The sequence below is a fragment of the Motacilla alba genome, chromosome Z, assembly GCF_015832195.1.
Source record: "Motacilla alba alba isolate MOTALB_02 chromosome Z, Motacilla_alba_V1.0_pri, whole genome shotgun sequence".
NCBI lineage: Eukaryota > Metazoa > Chordata > Aves > Passeriformes > Motacillidae > Motacilla > Motacilla alba.
Genome location: NC_052046.1, coordinates 9,506,712 through 9,526,149, shown reverse-complemented (window position 1 = coordinate 9,526,149; position 19,438 = coordinate 9,506,712). Strand labels below are relative to the sequence as shown.

The 19,438-nt window shown below is 60.1% G+C and overlaps 2 protein-coding genes across 2 annotated transcripts; one reads left to right on the top strand and one right to left on the bottom strand.

Moving 5' to 3' along the window:
• The first annotated feature begins 884 nt into the window (after positions 1-884).
• On the top strand, positions 885-5,904 carry LOC119695934 (B-cell differentiation antigen CD72-like). The gene is made up of 8 exons (XM_038125243.1): positions 885-1,220; positions 1,306-1,395; positions 1,612-1,698; positions 2,207-2,521; positions 2,765-2,913; positions 3,245-3,396; positions 4,303-4,470; positions 4,819-5,904. The coding sequence occupies exons 1-7, from the start codon at positions 1,142-1,144 to the stop codon at positions 4,439-4,441; spliced, it is 1,011 nt and encodes a 336-aa protein (XP_037981171.1). The 5' UTR covers positions 885-1,141; the 3' UTR covers positions 4,442-4,470; positions 4,819-5,904.
• A 140-nt stretch (positions 5,905-6,044) lies between these two features.
• Positions 6,045-18,463, bottom strand: TESK1 (testis associated actin remodelling kinase 1). The gene is made up of 10 exons (XM_038125242.1): positions 17,920-18,463; positions 11,040-11,161; positions 10,858-10,906; positions 10,494-10,640; positions 10,230-10,312; positions 9,463-9,553; positions 9,153-9,236; positions 8,610-8,699; positions 8,294-8,444; positions 6,045-8,052 (listed from the first exon to the last, which is right to left on the bottom strand). Exons 1-10 carry the CDS (start codon positions 18,136-18,138, stop codon positions 7,010-7,012), a joined length of 2,079 nt encoding a protein of 692 aa, XP_037981170.1. The 5' UTR covers positions 18,139-18,463; the 3' UTR covers positions 6,045-7,009.
• Between the last annotated feature and the right edge of the window lie 975 nt (positions 18,464-19,438).

The following is a 19,438-nucleotide window of genomic DNA, read 5'->3' as shown; positions in this document are numbered from 1 at the left end:
GGCCCCGTTACTCTCCCCTCATCCCCAGGCTAGTGCTTCCCAGCAGTAGGAAGTACATTGGGTGGTCCCCCAATAAATCCCACTGGCCTTTCCCCTGCATGTCCTCCCTGGGTCTGGGCCCCTGCATGCCCAGGCGGCCATGCTTCATTTTCTTCCAGGAGGTTGAGTAGAGGCTGCCCAACTTTTTAGCTTTCTAAACTTCCTTCCTGTCCCCTTTGAAGCTGGCTTTGATTTTTGCCTTTCTCCACTGAGGAAGAACTTCCCTTGCTCTTGCAGAGATGATGGACAGTGGCTATGTAACACTGTGCTCCCCCAGTACCACTGTGCACCTCCAGTGCTGTCCCAGGGACTGGCTGTGTTCAGATATGCCCATCTGGCCATCTGAAAGACAGTGGGAGGCAATGGCAAGGCAGTCGGTGGGTTGGAGGCATCCCTTCTGAAACCTGCCCTTCTCTGGATGCAGTTCAGTAGAGACCTCTAAGATGCTGAGGGCCTGGAGGGACCAAGAAGGTCTTGTAAATGCTGGGATTGTGGTCTTGGGAAGGGAAGGCAAAGGAAACATCACTGATTTTTGGCTGTTTTGGAGCAATGCCAAAGCTAGGGTCTTCTTTGGAAGGGACCAGGGAGGGCATGAGGGGTAGTGGAACAAAATACATCATGGGGAAATTCCCATTCTCGGAGGCTGGGAGGGGAAATCTCTATCTGTGAAGACCTCCAGCCCTCCATGGAGCTATCCACATGGCAATTTGCTTCTGTATCCAGGATTCCCCTGCTCTGCCCCAGCTCTCCCATGGCCAACGGATTTGGGTCCATCCTTTGCTCTGCCCCTGCTGTGACATCTGGCTGTGCTGCCCCCACCCTGCCCTGTGCCTGCGGGACCATGAGCACTTGTAGGGCGTGGGAGGAGACTGGCTGGTGTTTCTGGGACCAATGAGAGGGTGCTGGTCCCCGCAGCCGTGCCTCAATAGTCCCATCTGCTACAGCGCAGAGCAAACTTCTGCTTCTGCAGATGCTGGCTGCACTTCTGCTTTGCCCCTCTTGAGAGACGGCTCAATCTCCGGGAGCAGGCATATCTCAGAAAGGCGTCCCGAGGGCGGAGCGGGAGCCAGCGAGGCTCAGGGCTTGCCCAGCGCTCGCCCACATGGCCCAGCTTTATGCTGACCTGAGGTTTGCCAAAGTGATGGGGGGCCGGAGCATGGCCAGCCAGGCACTGGAGGCAGGTGAGAGCCCACAGACCCCGCCACGCTGTCCCTGCCATGCCCACCCCCACGGCCTCAGCTGCTCTCCCCTGCCTTCCTCCAACAGCCTTCGGCATGAACGAGGCAGAGAGCCCCTACGAGAGCACACAGCCAGCACTGGCAGGGCAGGATGGGGATGGAGCAGAGCCCAGCCCAGGTGAGTATCCAGCTGGATTTCCAGCAGACCCAGGGTGGTTCTGGGGTGGGTCGTGGGTGGTGTTTTGGGGTCTTCTCGCTCCCATCACCCATACCATGCCATCTGTGCTGTCATGCCACCCCTCTCCTGCCTGCATCCAGGAAGGAGGTCTGGGGCTGTCAGGTGTTTTCCAGCTTTTCAGGTGATGTCTGTTGTCTGTTGTCTGTTGTCGTGCAGGGTGCTGGTCCCGTCGGTGGTGCGTCCCTGTGGGTTTGCTGACAACTTGCCTGCTGCTGGTGGCCACTGTGGCCCTGGGGGCTTGCTGTGAGTTGGGGGACAGTGAACATTTGCAGCAGGCAGTGGTTGGGTCAGGGAGGCATCTGGCTGGGGTGGGCATGTGGGTGAATAGAGGCATGTTCATGCACACACTGCTGAGTCCCCGTGCCCTGTCTGCCACAAGCTGGCCTGTATCCCTCACACATCCCTCGCACCTCCTTTGCCTCCCATCATCCCTCTTCCTCACCTTACTTTCCATTTCTCCTCCTTTTCTTTCCCATCCTGGCATTATCCAACCTCATATCGCTGCACCCTCCCTGCCCTTAACCTGCTGTGTCTGCTCCTACTGCCCATCCTGTCTTGTCTTGCTCTCTCCTGCCAGATTCTGCCCAGCCCTTAACAGTACACTTCCCTGCTGAGTCCTTCCCTCCCATCTTTCCCATTCATTGTGGATAATTCCCTTCCTTGCCTTGCCCATCCCACCTGCCTTAAGCAGGGTCAGTCCCACATCTGAACTGTGCCACGCTCATGTCCAGCTCACCCACCCTGTCCCCAGACTGGCAGGTCACCCGCAGCCTGCAGGACTCCTCCCGTGAGCACATGGCCGAGCAGGGCCGCCTGTCGCAGGAGCTGAGGGTGCAGGAGCAGAGCCTGGAGCAGACACAACTGGAGCTGGCATGGGCCAGGGAAGAGCTGCAGCGAGCGTGGCGCGAGGGCAACATCAGCCAGATGGAGCTGGACAGACTGAACGTGGAGCTGCGTCGTGTCACCGGGGTCCTGGGCAGGACAGAGAGGGAGATGCAGGAGGTGCAGGGGAGGCTCAACACCAGCGAGAGCACTGTGGCCCTCCTGCGCTCCTGCACGGCTATAGGTAGGGTGGTGATGGAGCAGGGACAGGGTGCTCCAGGTGACTGGCACTGCTCAGCAGGTGCCAAGGGCCAAGAACTGGCTTCTTTGACCACATGGCGGGCACAGAGTGGTCCAAGAGCTGAAGCAATGCCTGGAGCAGACATTGAGATTGTGATGTCTGCTGGGAAGGTGTGGGGCTGTTCCTTGTTACCCCACCAGGGCATCTGTGGCTGAGCAAGACCTTCAGCTGTGCCCCTACCCACAGATTGCTGTCCTTCGGGCTGGCTGCTGTACAGGGGCAAGTGCCTCTTCATCTCCTCGGAGAAGAAGACATGGGAAGACAGCAGGGATGAGTGTGAGAAGACATATTCTCAGCTCCTGGTCACCAAATCCTGGAGTCGTTGGACTGTGCCGGTAGGGCGCTGGGGGAGCTGAGGGCAGGAGATGGTGTATTCAGCCATGAGGTGCCCAGATGGGCTAGCGCAGTTCTGAGGGCCCCCTGTCCTGCCAAAACATTGGAGGGTGCAAGGCTGTTCTCTGGAGCACATGGCTGGTGATAGACGTGGGATAGAAAGGCTCTGGCACCCCTGGATGTTTCCCAAGCTGGAGCAGGGCACATGGGCTCAAGAAACTCCAGCCCCAGGGACTCCCTGGGAGATGATCACCCTGCTGTGAAGTGTATAGTACTGCAGTACATGGGTGCTGTGGAATAAAACATGGAAAAGCACTTTTTCTTCTTCTCCAGACCTTCCTGAAGAATGCAGATGTCCCATACTGGATTGGATTGCAGAAGGGCAGTTTCCCCTGGTACGACTATGGCTGGCTGGAGGAAGAGGACCCAGAGAGTCAGGGAGATGCAGAGGCCTGGTTCTGGGTGGATGGCTCCCTTTACGAAAGGTACGTGGCAGCACTGCCTCTTCCCAAAACTCCTCTCCTCTGGCATGGCTCTAGGAATTGTTTTAAATCCCACCAGTACCCAGCTCCAGGCACAGGCTCTGGGAAACAAAGAGCATCAGAGCAGCAGGGACTGAGGGAAGGTGGGTGCAGTGGTGTGATGAGGTGCTTAGAGGACACGCAAATGGAAAGCCAAGACTAGGGGATGGGTAAAATGCAGGGCATGAGAAGGAGGGGGCAGCAAGAGTGGACAGCAGAAACCTCAAACTTTATTTGGGGCCTAGGCAGGGTGTTAGAGTGCCCGTCTATCTCCCACATGCCTTCTTGATTCCTCTCCAATGGGAGATCAAAGGAAGATCACAGCCTACCTGTCTGTGTAGAATCCTGGGCTCCTCCCTGCCACGTGCACCACCTCCTCAGCTCGCTGCGCTTCCTCTTGCAGTGTCTGAGAGCACTGGGGAGGAACAAACCTGTCTGGCCAGGTTCTGGGTACCTGGCCCTCCATCCTCAGCTCTGCTACGGGAGCTGTGCCCAGAGCAGACCCAGGGCTTGGGCCAGCTCCTCTGGTCATCCATGTGTCTTCAGGGAGGACCTGGCTCTCCCCAGCGCAGGCATGAACAGCCCCCCCCAGCAGCGAAGCTGAGAGGGAGGAGGCTAAAGGGGTGTCACAGGCACTGCAAACCTTTTACAGTGTTTCTCAGCCTGCCCGAGGAAGTGCAGGGATGTATCAGCTGAGCCTTCAGCCTGTGAAATCAGTAGGAGAGGACTGGGAGATCTCCCTTTGATTGCAGCCTCCAACCTCTCCTCTGCCAGTGTACAAAAGGCAGTTGTCAGCAGCCGCAGCTGCCTCAGCAGGGTTTGTAGAAAGAACATGTCAGTGCCTGATGTGTTGTTTGTTTCCCCATTCAGGCCGTGGCAGTCAAAATCGAATGGAACCTGTGCCATAATAAGCCGTGGGAGCATCAAACCCGCCCAATGCACTGGTCCCAGTGACCTGCACCTCTGGATCTGTGAGAAGGCAGCAGGGTCAAGCTTCCCTTTCAAGTGATACTGGCTGCTGGCCCCAGCACTGCTGTGGTGAGTCCTGCTGAGTCAGGGACACACGGGCTCTGTGGAGTGTGCCTGGAGGAAAGCAGGGAGCCCGCAGCTCTGCCTCCGGCATGTTGACTCCCTCTCCCATGGAAAGGGAGAGAAATGCAGTTACCTCCCTGTGCTGGATGGGGCCTGCCTCCATCCCTGTGCTGCCATGGGCACCCTGGGTCTGAGGTAGCTCAAGAGCTGAAGCTGTGGCTCAGCAAAGGGGCAAGATGGGGGAAAACCCTTGGCGAGGTTCTTTCCCAACCCTGTTGCATGTGATGGAGCCTGGGCAGCATCTCACCCTCACCTTCACCTCCACCCTCACCCTCCTCTGTCTTTCCCTTGCAGCCCCTGCACCCTGCACCACCTCTGCTCCAGCCTTGCTGTGTCCCTGCCCAGGATGTCCCATCCATTCCAGCCAACCACTTCCCTCCCACAGCCCGCTGCCCCTGGGCCACCCAGCCCTTCCCCCTGATGCCCAGCAGCATGGATGCCTCCAGCTGATGCGCTTTGGCTGAGTGGTAAAGGCTGCACAGCCGACCCCACACCTGCCGGGACACTTTGGGTCCTCCTGAGCACACGGCTGGTGGGCAGTGGGGAGCTCGGAATCGGCTGCAGAATGGATCAAGCACTGATACTCAGCGCTGGAGCCACGCCACATCCCCAGTATGGAGAGAGCCGAGGTGCTGGCATGTCAGGAGCAGGAGCTGGGGACAGCACGGCCCCACCCCCACAGTCCCCTCCCCACAGCAGGAATTTTCTGCCTGACCCCATTGCAGGAGCAGCTTGGCCATGACTTTCAGACAACCCAGCACTCACCGGCCTCGGCAAAGCCTCAGCACCTGAGGAGGGAAGCTGAGCTCGAACTGGCCGGTGCCTGTGCTGACGTTTGGGGGATATTTTTGCGCTAATTAGAAAGTAGAGCAATGACCTTTAGGGTCCCATGGTGTGATTGTGCCTTTCAAAAGCAAAAGTTAACTCAGGCACTTGTAGCAGGCTGACGCTTTGCAAGAGAACTCATCAGGACTTAAAATAGCTGCTACACGCGTGCACATGTCAAGATTAAGCAAAGCAGCCCTGATGTAACACTGCGGCCAGGTGAGAGCAGAGGAAGTTATGTTCAACCAGGCGAAAATGGTCTCGGTTTATGATAGGGTTGTGTGCCATATATGGTTGATGAACTGCTGTGTGAGTAAGCTTGCATGAAGAGCAAAAGGGTGTTACAGGCAGGCTTTTTGGAGGGGACACGTGTCATTCGTCTGTCTTGTCTGCTGGCTAAACCCACTTTATAGCAATAAAGAGACCTGGTTTGTCTGCTCTTTGTTTTCTTGTGCACCACAGCAAACACTGATTCAAGGGCATGAACCCAAAGAACCTAAATAATGGAAGGAAGTTTGTCTGAAGGCATGTCAGTCGAGATGGGTGCTTTAGGGGAGTTGAGATCTTGGGCTGAGCCAGGCTGGTTTGCAGTCCTGGAGGAGTTCCCCTCCTCCAGGAGAGTGCCCAGGCAAGACCATGCAACCTTCAGGGCCCACATCTTATGTGCATCCAAGAGACAGAACCAGCAGTTGGAGTTGCTGGGACATTCAGTTTTTAATGAACACTTTAAATAAGCTGGGTATATATTACTAGCAATTATTATTAATAATAATAAAAAACACAAAGAGTTCTGCATTCACCAGTGCATTGTGCAGGAGGGAGGAAAGCCGGCTCCCATCCTTGTCGGGGGCCAGGCAGCCTAGCTGTGCTGCCCACTGGCCCCATCCCCATGATGCCAGGATGGCATCCTGGCCCCTCTGCCAGCATCCTGCTCCCAAACCTGCATGCCAGGGAGATGTGAGGTGCTGTGCTGACTCAGCACCCAACCCTCAGCATCAGTCAGGCAGGGACAACCCCAGTGCTGGCAATCCTCCCCGTGCACTGCCCATGGGCATTGCCCCTCTAGGGTCCCCTGCCCTCTTCTCCCCATGTCAGGGACTGGCTGTGCTCCCGCTTGTGGACACACCTGGGTTCACCCACCAGCCCCCCAGGATCCCCAAAAACACACATACACACGCTGACCTCTCCACCCCAGCCCAATCCCTCTCACCCGCCTGGGTGCAGGGAACTCCCAGTTCTCCCAAGGTAGCAGGCTCATTGCATACCCCTCCGCAAGAGCCTGCAGAGGGGTGAGCCCTTGGGGAAAGGGGGTCCTGGATCCAGGGCTTGAGCCCCGTGGCCCCCGCGGGGGACCAGCCCTGCCGCTTGGGGCAGTGCTCAGGGCAGCAGTGTTATTGCACTTTGGTCCCCAGCAGAGACCCAGCCCACCTCCAGGGTTCCCTGCAGATCCCCAAGGCTGATCCTGGTGTGGTGGGTGCCCGAGTGCCTGGGCAGCGCCGCGGCAGCCACAGCACTTGGCACCATGGCCACTGGCAGCCACCACGTGCTGAGTGATGACAGACCGTGGGGATGTGCCAGGCTCCCGCACCGCCCAGTGCTGTGGCTGCAGAGGGGTGCAAGGGGCAGCTGGACTCAGCCCCACTCCCCAGGGTCCCCATCACTAGGACTGTGCCTCCGGCAGCTTCAGGCTGGGCTCAGCCAGCACTGGCCCCGGGGCCTTCTGGTGTTGGCCCCGATCATGGCAGATGAGGCTTTTGGCCTCGCAGTTGAGGTTCTGGTAGCGGGGCGGGCTGGGCGCTGGCCGGTGGCAGATGGAGGCAAAGCTGAAGCTGAAGGGACTCAGGCAGCAGCCAGGGCAGGGCAGCACTTCATCCTGCTCCAGCATGGCACCAGAGCTGTGCCCCGGCAGCATGGCCGAGCGCTCCGTCCGCTCCAGCGCTGCTGCACAGGAGATGCTGAGCTCAGAGAAGCCATGCTCCAGCCCACTGCCCCAGGCCAGAGGTTTGCTGACCATTACGTGGTTGTTGTTGATGAGGAGCCCGTTGGGGGCCCGCACATCTGGCTGCCAGGCCCGTGTGCCCGAGGACGCGGTGCGGATGAAGTTGCTGTTGAGGGGCAGCGGGGTGGGCTGCGGCGGCTCAGAGCTGTCAGGGCCGCAGTCCATCTGCTCCTCTGCCTTGGAGCTGGGAGTGGAGGCTCCTCCCCACGCTGGGGGAGGAAGGAGGGCAGGGGGCTGGGGGTCATCAGTGGGATGAGAGGACCCCATACCCAGCTCGAGGCCTCCCCGGTGGGGCAGCTCAGGAGAGGAGGGCAGAGAGTGGCACTTGCGGGGGCTGGTGGTGGGTGCTGAGAAGTCACACTGCACCTCCACGGCGGGCTCAGGCGTCACGGGGTTGCTGAGCTGCAGCGGGGCGGGGGGCGGCAGGTCGAAGGTGAGCGAGATGACCGACTTGCTCGGCGTATCAAAGAGCTTGATCTTCCCCCCCTTCAGGTCCTCACGCTGGGAGAATGGGTTGACACGGGGGGACGTCTCCTTGGACCTGGCCCCGCTGTAAGGCTCCAGAGGCCACAGCAGGGTGGGTGACTTGGAAGGGAACATGTCAGACTGGCTGCGGGACAGGCGCTGGTCTGGCTGCAGGTGCTGCGTGCCCAGCTCACGCAGGGGCGACTGCTCAGTGTGGCTGGCTGACCTCCTGGCCACCCCTGGGCATGGGCACAGGAGAGTGTCACCAGCAGCCAGCAGCTGCCCATGTGGGGTGCTACGGGCTGTCGGGCACCCAACAACGTAGGGGTGCACCCCAAGAGAGGAACAGGGATCAGCTCTATCCCGCAGACCTCACACACCCCAGTTTCCTTCTCCTACAGCTGATGGGGTGGGATGGGAAACCCCACACTCTCCCCTCTTTACACCCTGATATGGCCTGTCCCCGAGGCGCCCACGTACCACTGAGTGTGGCTGCAGTTCCAGATGCAGGCAGACTCTCCCCGATGCCGAACAGGGCGGTCCTGGCACCCTCGGTGCCCAGCTGGTGCTGCAGGATGCTTTCCAGGCACTGCGTGATTTCCAGGAATGAGGGGCGGGAGGTGGGCTCCATCTGTGGGCAGGAGGGATTCCCCATCAGGTCTGTGCCTCCTCAAGCACCCCAGGGAGCCCTGCACAGCAGAAGCAGCTCCCTGCTCGCCCTGTGAGCAGGCAAGGCAGCCTGTCCTGCCCGCCTGCCCTGGCTGGGAAGGGCACTCAGTGGAGGTGGGAGTCTCACACTGCAGCAGTGAAAAGCCAGCTGGAGGAAGGCCGCTGGGCAGTCAATTCCCACCATGGTGCGGAAAGTGGTGACGTCCAGACCAAAATCCTGCACCAGGGAAAGGAAGAAGAGTAAGGTTGGGTCTGCTGGGGCACCACAAGGCCCAGGGGACCCAACATGGGCTGAGTCCCTCCCCCCTGCACTGTCACAGAGGACTGTGGACCTGGAAGCACCCCAGCAGGGACACAGCAGGGGAGGACCCTGATGTCACCCCAAACTGGGCTAAGGTTGGGGGATACAAGGACACAGACACCGCTTCTGCTCTCTGCCTGAATCCAACTGCCCTGTTCTCCTTTTCAGGCTCACTACGGGTTCTGAGGTTACCGGCAGAGCCCATCCCTCCCTGGGCAGCAAATGGAACACAGCACCCCAGCCCTGAGATGTGGGACCAGTCCTGCACACGGGTCTCTGCCCAACACAGAATGTCCCCCCTTGTTTGATGAAGTGGTCCCACTCCAGTGCTGCTACCCACAGCTCCCTGTTCCCACCCCAGAGAGTCACCTCAGTGCGGGGCAGGTAGTCGGGGTCAGCTGGCACACGAGCGATGGTCTCACACAGGATGATGCCGTATGCAAACACATCGGCCTGCAGAGAGCAGGGAATCATCAGGGCGCCCTGCAGCCCCGCGGTGATGTGCCCACCACTCTGCAAGGCCACAGCCCTTCTCCTCCCTGCAGAGCCACACTGGGGCTCTGGCACCTTGTCACCAGAGGGATGCTCAATTCCTTCCCTCTAGGTGCACCCCAAGACTGCAAACTCTGCAAACCACTGGAAGCACAGGTCTGAGTAAAGCCCCACAGGGCAGCCTCACCTTCTCATTGTAGATCTCCCCACGCAGCACCTCGGGTGCCATCCAGTACGGGGAGCCCACCACAGCCAGTGGCTCCTTCTCGCTGCCCTCACTAGAAAACACAGTGGAATATCAGAGGCTGCCCAGTCCCTCAGAGGTGCAACCTCCCATCCTCCTGCTGCAGCGGCCCAGATCACCATCTCCATCTCCCTTCCTGAGCTAGGCCTCTTCCATGCACTCCACAAACTCATCTCTCCCCAGTCACACCAGTCCCTTCTCCATCCCCTCCTAGCCATTCCCAAACTGCTCCTGGAGTCCCCCCTGCCCGGGACTACCTCACCACCCCCACTCCTGTGGCAGCAGCTCTCTGGCCACAGAGAGCATTATCCTGGTAAAGGCTGTGAGAAGATCAGAGAAAATTCTTATCTTCACTTGCTGTTCCTGTTGTTGAGAACATGCAGAATGTGTTATGGAGATTTGTTTACCAAAGGGTGATTTCTTAATTGACCACTGGTGATGGTGTTTAGATTGAAGGACCAATTGGGTTCACCTGTATCGTGACTGTCTGGATAAGGGTGATGGGTTTCTTAATAAGTATAGTATAATAAAGTGATTGATCAGCCTTCTGAGAGTCATGGAGTCAATGCTAATTACTACCCCTTCAGGGACACCCTGCGGCGACACCATTCCTACACTTTTAGCTGCACCCCCATCGTCCATCCCTCTCCAGCTTCTGCTCTGAGTGGGCTCCAGGGATGGGGACGGACAGGTGGATGCTGCCCACGTACCTGTAGGTGGGGATCTTTTCTGCCAAGCCGAAGTCACCCACTACAGCTGTGTAGCCACTGGCCTCGCAGCGCACCAGGCAGTTCTGTGGGCACAGGAGGACTTGTCACACTAAGTGCACCAGCCCTACCTCCCCGGCCACTGGTTTCAGGATGCTCCAGCACAGCACAGCCTCCTGCTCCCCAGCCTGCCACACCTGGGGCAGCAAGGCAGCAACACAGGTATGGGACAACAAGGGCAATGCGGTGCCTTGGAACATCCCGTACCTTGGAGGTGAGGTCACGGTGGAAAATGCCCTTGGAGTGCAGGTAGCGTAGGCCATGGGCGATGTCGAGGGCCAGCTTGACACGCATGGACCAGGAGAGGGGCACAGGGCTGTCCAGCAGCTGCTCCAGGTTCCCACCGTTGATGTACTGGTGGGGAGAGCCAGGCCATCACATCACAGCATCCCTCTCCCCCATAACACTGGATGCCCATCTCTCATCCTAATGCATATTCCAACCAACCCACACCACAGCCTCCCAGTAGGCCTTGTCTGCACATGTCACAGGCCAAGAATGTGTCCCCATAGGCATCCCTTCCCCAGGCTTGCAGGAGCCCCGAGACTCACGGCCGTTGCCACACTCTTACCTCCGTCAGTGCATGCAGCTGTCCCTGGTGCACACACACCCCCATGAACCTGTGAGACAGAGGGGACCTGAGGGTGGCTGCGGCAGGGAACAGCCCCAAGAGCTTATCCAGGATCAGCAGTAGCTCCAAACCCCCAGGCTAGGGAAAGGGGGGGGCGCTGGCAGTGGGGAAGAAGGTCCTACCTGAGGATGTTGGGGTGCGAGAGGCGGTTCATCAGCTGCACCTCCCGCAGCATGTTGCCCCGGTTGCTGGTCAGCTTGTTCATCTTCAGCACCATGATCTGCCCCGACTGGCGGTGCCGCACCTGGAGGGGATGCAGGGAAGGCTGAGCCCCATGCACCTCTGCAGCCCCCATGCAGACCCGGCTTCACCCGGCTCCCACCCAACCCCAGGGACCACTAGGGCTAGGGGGGCACTCTCCCCACATCTCTAAGCACTCACAGTACTGATGACACACAGCCCCATCCTTCCTGGGGCACCCTGCTTGTTATGCTCCCTCCACCACGCTACACTGCCCTGAACTCCTGAGAGGCAACAACAGCTCCCATAGCTGTGAGCCCAGCCCCACTGTAAGAACAGGCAGGTACACGATTGGGGAGCATCAGGGAGGACTTGTTTTGGGTCAGCACCACCCAGCCAGACCCTACCAGCATGGGGTGGAGAAAAGAGGGGGTACACTGCCCCTCGGAACCAGCTCTAGGTGTGGCCAGCTGTAGTGCTTGGCCCTAGTTTGGCAGGGCATGGAGCCTGGATGAGCTGTATATTTAGCCAGCCCCAGCCCGACACTGTCATGCGATCTGGGGGCCTGGTCTCCCGCCAAGAACAGCAGCTGGAGCATGGCCAAGCACGGACACTCCGTCCATCTGCAGTTCCCTGGCATGTGCAGGGCAAGGGAAGAGCATGGGATGCCCTGACCTAACACTGTTATGGGGGGACCAAACCAGTGCTGAGGGTCCCCTCCTGAGCAGGTGCTGGGGGTGGGATGCCACCCCTGCCTCGGAGCAGCAGCTGCCCAGGGAGGACAACGCAGTGGATCCCAGCTGCCCCTCAGTACACACGGAGCTGTGCACGGAGGCGCAGGCATTCCTCAGCGCTGCCGTCAGCTCCCTGCTCTTCTCCTTTTTAGTCAATGCTGGTTGAGGCTGCTGAGCTGGTGCCAGCCCCTGGCCAGCCCCACAACACCCCCACAACACCCCTCACATCAGGGATTGCCTTCCCAGGAAAAACACAGGGGGTTTGCTGGAGGCAGGATGTCCAGCAACCCCGTGCTGCTCACAGCTTGGCCCTTGTCCCCACCTCAACAGAGGGAGGCTGGCATGCTGCCCCCTCCAGGGCTCTCCTCTCACCCCATGGCCGGCACTGCTCCTGAGGTGCATGCCATGATGGGGATCTATCCAGCAGAAACCACCCAGGGGATGGGGCAGCAGCACATCCCTTCAAAAGGCCCTGGGGAAAATGAGTGCTCTATGAAGGTCCCTCTACATGTCTGTGTGCACTGATGCCAAACCAGTCCCAGTCAGAGTGGAAGTAAGAGGCAATAACTGTGCCGTGCCACCATCAGCTCACTGAGCTCATGGAGAGGCTTTGAATAATTCAGCAGACACCTGCCTGTGGGCATCCCACTCCAGTTACACCTGCGTCACCTCCAGCCAGCCCCAGACAGCCAGCTGGCACTCCTGACCCACCGACAGGGGCCACGTGACAGCAGAGCTCAGAATGGACCCTGGATGAGTGGGAAGGGGACACCCCGGACACCTGCCACCACAGCCCCCTATCCTGGCACCCCACCGTGCTGCAGGGAGAAGGGAGGGTGGATTTCCCCACACCTCCTCCTTGCTGAGTACTGGACATACTGAGCTCCGGGCTCGGGGAGAGCCTGTCCCAGGGTGAAACTGCAGTACCTGCTGTGGGGAGTACCCAGAGCACTCCCTCTAATGGGGCTCCAAGTCCTTCCTGTGCTCACTACCCTGCTCACCACACCACTGTCCAGCAGCATCTGGAACTGCTGCCAATGCCATCCTGGTGCCCTCAGACTCCTTGGTCACACCTGGACCAAGGGCAGGGGACAACCCCCACCACCCCATCCACTGCTGTCTTTCCTCTACCCCATCCCTGTCGGTGGGGCAGCTGAGGGCAGCACCAGAAACAGAAACTGGGCTCTCAGTGCAGGCTTTAAGGAGGTAGCCTGTGAGACCAAAGCAGGGTGGGCACAGTCTCCCTTGGTCCCTCCAGCTCCCCATGGAGCTGAGGGTTGAGGAGGGCAGAGCCTGGACAAGGCCAGCAGGATCCACAGCCTTGCCAAGCCTCTGGTACTGGGTGCTGCCCCGCAAAAGCTATCATTCCTGACCCAGCTCTCCTGGTGGCTGTGCTTCCTTCCCTTCCCACGCCATGTGGGGCTGGCAGGACTGGCTCGGTCAGTCTGGCTGGCACCAGCAGCTGCCAGACAGCAGGACCGGGCTCAGTGGCGCAGGCAGGCTCATGCCCGCTGGGATGGCTGGAGGCGGCAAGGCTCGGGCGCCACGCGCCCACGTCAGGAATGCTGTGCGGCATGCACAATACTGGCACTTGGTGGCCATGTGCCGTAGGGCTGGCCAGCTCCCTGCCAGCAGTTGCAGCCCGGCATCAGGGAGCAGCATCTGGTGGGCACCAGCTCAGCCCCACACGGTTGGGAGGTACCCGTGGCTTAATTCCTCATTAAAAAGCCACCTGCCATTGGAATAGGCTGAGTGAGGTCTGAGTGCAGTCACATGGGGTTGGACACCTTAAGCTTGGAGGAGAGGCAGCCTGGGAGGGAAGGTCTTGCGAAAGCTGCTTCTTCAGGAATTATCCCAGGGATCCCAGGAGCTCCTGGCCAGTACAGCCCTGCCCCAATGACTTTCCATGACTCCATCCCCATGGGGCATGATGTCCTTGAGGTTGTCCAGTGAGCTCACTTGTGAGGCCTCGTTCTGCCATCTCCCCTGCAAAAGGAGCCCATACCTGGGACAGCTCAAGGGCAGCCCATACACAGGACAGCAGGGAAGGAGTTACGCTCCCTTTCCATGACTCCCACAGGCACTGTCCAGTTTACCCAGTCTGTCCATGTGCTAGCACCAGCCCAGCAGCCTGGCCACCCCGTGACACAGACCCAGCAGCACAGAGCATCAGCCATGACTGCAGGGGGCTTGCAGCCTCCCACTATGGAGGTTTTCTTCCTCACCGACATCCAGAGAAGGCAGCAGGCAGCACAACCTCCTCGGGCAGGAAGGTGTCCCCTCTCGCCTCCCTCATGCACTCCGGCATGGTGCCCAGGAATCCCAGCGCATTCCCTGGAGCTGAGCTCAGCTGGGCAGCCGTGTGGGGCTGCAGGGGGAGGGCAAGCCACTTGTCTCCCCCGCCCCAGGAAACAGGCAAGCCCTCACCGATGCTCCCTGGCATGCCACATGGCTGGTCCATCGGGCACTTAGGGGGTACCGCGGGTGAGCCAGGGTGCCGGGGCATGTTGGTCCCCATCCCATCTGCCACCAGCACACAGGGCTGGGGGATGGGCCGGGCTGGCGGCAGCCCCAGCCTGGGCACAAGGGATCTGAGCTCTTTTAACAGCGGAAATTAGAGTCTTATTTAAAGAGCATGCTAATCAGAGCAAGCAGACGGCCTGCTCCCTCCCCACAGCCGGCACTCCCGTCTAGACATGGGGCAAAGCTCCCTGACATCTCCCCATCCGGAGGTCTCAGCAGCCATCCCCCCTGCAGCCTGCACTGGGGACGGCCTGGCACACAGCCCCACTCTCTGCATATTCCCGTGCCCCCTGCCCGACACAGGCAAGGCGCAGTCACACAGGGACACCATCCCGCACCCGTCGCTCCAGAGAGTTCTGCGGGGAAGACAGGAGACAGCAAGGGAGCTAGCAATGCCACTGGTAACCCCACAGCCATGCACAACAACTGCATCTGAGCTCTCAGGAATCCCAATAACACAACTGGGTGGGACTGGAAAGCGTGCTCATCAAATGGAAAAGGCAGAATCAGTCAAGGCAGACTTTCTCTGAGGATGAGACAAAGCACCTGCTCCTGGAGGGTGTTTGAGCATCAGCAACCCCCACCTCCTGTTCTCCCGGGAGCAGCACTGTGGGCACAGCAGGAGCCGGGGCAGTGCCAGTGTTACACAGTGGTGGCAGATCACTGCCTGGCCTAACTGGCAAGCCTGGAGCATGCCCTGTGATAGAGCAGGAGAGGGGCTGGCAGGTCTCCAGCTGGTCAGCACAAAACGTTTCCTGTGCCCAGGACTCCCATGCTGCAACTGCGGGGCCAGGGCTGCTCCCAGCCTTGCCATGGCTGGCTGACCTTGGCTAATTCACTTCCTCCCTGCTTGCCTTAGTTTGCCCATCAGTGTCACGCTGCTTCATTCTGCTCTTTAAAACAAGGCAAGGTCCCTGACGAAGGGCAGCAGATAAGAGGAAGGGACTTGCTCCATTATTTGCACCAGAAAATTGGAAGTAGATAGAAAACCCCAAAGGCTGGTGGGGAAGCAAGCAGAGACAGCCAAGTGACAGTGATGACAAAACCCTCTCCTGAGCTATGCCCGTGCTAGGAGCTGCTAAACCACACAAATACACACACACACAAAATGACATGGAAATGGGGTGCTGGACAGAGCACATCATAGAGCTGCACCCTGGGAGATGGCATTTCCAAGAGGATGTGCAACATCAGGGCATGAGGTTGAGATTCAGATGAGTGAAAGCCTCTGGATACAGCCCCAAGGATGCTGACCACAGCCCCAGTGTCTGCTACAGATAGCACATGGGAAAGTAAGAGATGGATTTGGGGAAGAGATGCAACAGTGGTTTAAGGGCTGGAGAAAATGCCTGGCACAAACAGATCTGGCTCAATCTGCTCAGTCAATTGGAAATAGAGAGGTGGCTTCCTGCAATGTCTGTGTGTCTGAGAAAATGGGGGGGGCTAGTGCCTCTGAAATTGCACAGGGAAAGGCAATGAGAACCAGCTGCTCCAGAGGGAAAACAGCCCTGCTCTGCAGCACAGTGGGGGATCCGCTATGAACAAGCGCCATGAAAAAGAGCAGCTTCTTGTCACTGGTGTCTCCTGTTTGCTCTGGACAGGTTTTCTGAGAGAGGTGCTTGACTGGAGGGGCTAGCTTGGGACACCAGCGCTTGGACACACTGAGCCTTTTGGTTTTAATGCTGAGAAGACAGTCAGATGCTTGTCAGCACCCTGCCTGGCCCTAGCTCAGCTCCACACCTGTTACCTGTGCAGGGGCAGAGATGTCAAGGTCCCCTCCCTGTCCCCTTCACCCACCAAGGCTGGAATGACATACGGCTCAGGAGCCACACAGAGCAGGCAGATCCAAGTGCCCACAGCCTTGGAAAGCTACAGAAGGAACAAGGGAGGTGGGAGGAAAATGGGTCCTGGGCTGCCCTGCCAAGCTCGGTCCTCCTTGCAAGCTCTGGCGGCCAAACCCCAGCTCAGATCCTGGGTTTACCCCACCATCCTGCTGAGCTCTTGGACTCAATCCACCGCACGAGCACAAAGCCCCATCTGGCCCCCTCCCATCCCTGCTTCCTTGCCACCATGCACACATGTCGACCACTGATCCTGATCCCCTTCCCACCCCTCAACCTTTGCCAATCCCCCAAATCCTACGCGCCAGTGGCCTCGCAAGAACCTGAACAATGCATGGGAGAAGGAGCATTTTGTGGCTCCTGCAGAGACTGGGAAAACAAACAGCAAGGCAAGAAGAGGCTGTGGCCTCGCTGAGACACGGGAGCATCCATTATTAAAGAGCCATATCCACGCCTGACATTATTAAATGCCTCCCTCTGCTCCAAGGTGCTGTTGTGCACTCCAAGCCAGAGATCAATAGCAGAAACCCAGCCAGCAGGGAGGTCATGGCTCCACTGGGAGCTCCAGGAGGGAGCAGGGAGGAGAGGGATCTCTCTGCACATTCTCCATGCACATTCTCCATGGCCCCTCACAGGACACCTCTTTTGTGGCTGAAGAGGAAACAGGTCTTGGGGTCCCCCTGCTGAGTGGGGAATGGTGTCAGGGCTGCAGAGGGACCCCAGGGTACTGCCAGGATGTGAATGCCCGAATGGCTGTGCTGCCTGTGACCTCAGTGACTGTGGTGGCAGGTAGCGGGGAGTGTGCCCAGCCCTAAGCTGCTCTTTGAGGGATATGAAGGCAGCATATCACCACTTAAGGGCAGTGCTAGCCCAGTGGCTTATGGTACCTTCAGTGATGCCGAGGCTCAAAACAACACATGCACACACCTCCCCTCTGCCAGGAGAGGTGGTGGTGACACCGAGGCACAGCCCTTCATCCCCAGCAGCAGTGCACTGGCCTGGCAGGATATTGCCACCGTGCACCTCTGCCTCGCTGCTGGAGACCCTGAGCTCCCCACCAGCACTCACACACCCCCATCCTGGGCACGGGCCACACACAGGCATCCCCACCCTGGCAGTCCCAGAGAGGATGGAGGACAAAGGCAGCCCTGGGGGCTCAGCCAGGAGTCAGCCTCCTGCTCTTCAACGGCATCACACCCCTGTCCCACGGTCAAACATCTTCGTGGGGGTCCCGAGGGGAATCCTGCACATCACCTGCTCAGCAGGCCCGGCAACGCCGGACATCACCTTGGAGTGGCTAGGAACGCCACCTGGACTCCCTGCCACAGGCGCACCCCGGGCGGGCTCGGTTGTCCAGCCTTTTGACAGGGGTCCCCGGGGCTCGGCTGCCCGCCACCCGGCCCCCCGCGCAACCCACGGCGCGGCGCTCGGAGCGCTCAGCCTCCCCGGCTGTAAACAGAGCCGGCGCTCCCCTCCCCCTGCTCGGGGGGATGGAGGCACGACGCCCCGGCCGGGACGGGGCGAGCGGCGGCGTCCCCACGTCCGCTCCGCACGGCACCGCCTCGAAGAGCCCCCAGCCTCGCCCGGCTGCCGGGGCCGGAGGGGGGGATCACAGTCCCCAGCCCAGGGCGCGGCCGGGGCTGCGCTGTTGCCGCGGTCCCGGGGGACGTCCGATCCCGGCGGGATGCCCCGCGGCCCGCCATCCCCGCTCCCGCCCCGCACACCTTGAAGACCTCGGAGAAGAAGCCGGCCCCGATCTTCTCGCAGTAGAAGTCGTCGATGCGCGCCAGGGTGGAGACGGCGCTGCGCAGCGCCCGGTACGAGGAGGGCCGCAGCCGCCCGCAGCCCGGCCACGGCCCCGCCGCCTCCCCCTCGCCCTCCCCGGGCCGCCGCGGCAGCTTCTCCCACTCCATGTCGGTCCCGCCGAGCACCCCCAGCGCCATTCACATCCCCGCCGGGGCAGCCGCGCGGCCGGGGCGCCGCCGCTCTCCCGGCCCCCGGGGCGATGCTAGCGGCGGCGGCGGCGGCGGCGGCGGCGCGGGGCGGGCGGCGCTCCGGGGCGCTCCGCGCTCATGGCCCGGCGCCGGCGCCCCCCCGACCCCTGCCGCGGCCCGGCGCTGCGCCTCCGCCGCCCCGAGCGCTGGCACCGGCGGGGCGGGGCTGGGGCGGGGACAGCCCTTAACTCCTTGGGACCCGCCGGCGTCGCCGCCGTGCCCGGCAGGAGACCCCCCCCCCTCCACCGCCCCGCCCCGCCCCGGCGGGCAGCGCGGGGTCCCGCACGCCCCGATGTCCTCGTCCACTGGCACCGGGCTCCGGTGGGTGCCGAGAGGGCGTCTCCCTACGCGCCAGAGTGCGCTGGGAGGCCCTGAGATCCCGGGGCAGAGCTTGGGCACACCCCACGGACACAGGGCTTTGACTGTCCCCAGCCCCTGGATGCGCCTTACAGGCGTGGGAGTCTTCCTCTCCTGGGTCCCACCTGGATGCACATTGTAGGTGCGGGACTTCCTTTCTTCCCTGGGCCCTGCCGGGATTCCCGTTTAGCTACGGGACTCCCTTTGTCTTCGTAGCACCCAGTTCCTGATAGACAGACAAAAGGCACGGAGATCTGATCTGATCTCCCCATATATCCAGCCCCACCCTCTACAGTGTCATGGGACCAGTTCCCCCATACAAGTAGGTGTTGGCAGTTTGAGCCCCATTGGTACAGGCTTGGTTGGATCTCTGCCCCTTGGATCAGGGGCTCTGATTCTCTCCGTGCACCCAGCCTGGGTGGTGTCCCAGAGGCAGCAAATCTGTCCTCCGGAGGAGCAGGCAAGAGCAGCCTCTCAGTGACAGCATGCCCTGTGCCTGCTGCACCCTTTCACCTTCCTTGTTTTCCTGAGCTCTTCCACTTCTCCCTGGTTTCCTTCTGCTTGCTGCTCCCCCACCTCAGGCCTTTTGCTCTGAAGCTGATCTGTCCTGTCCTTCCTGCCCAGGGACTTTCTGCAGCTGGATCTGCCCTTGCTCAGTCCCACACATTTTGCTGACACTCTCCTTGGCATCCACCTGCCTGTGCTGGCCCAGCCCTGCCCCGGCCTCCTCTCTGGGTGCTGCCACAGCCCTGACTCTGCAGCTCCCCTCAACCAGCTTTTTTCCTGTGTGATAAGGCTGGCTGCACATGCCCTGCACCACTCCAGCTGATTTTCCTGCTGGGAAAAGCAGCCACATAGAGTATTTCTTGGTGTGGCTTTTTTTTTTTTTTTT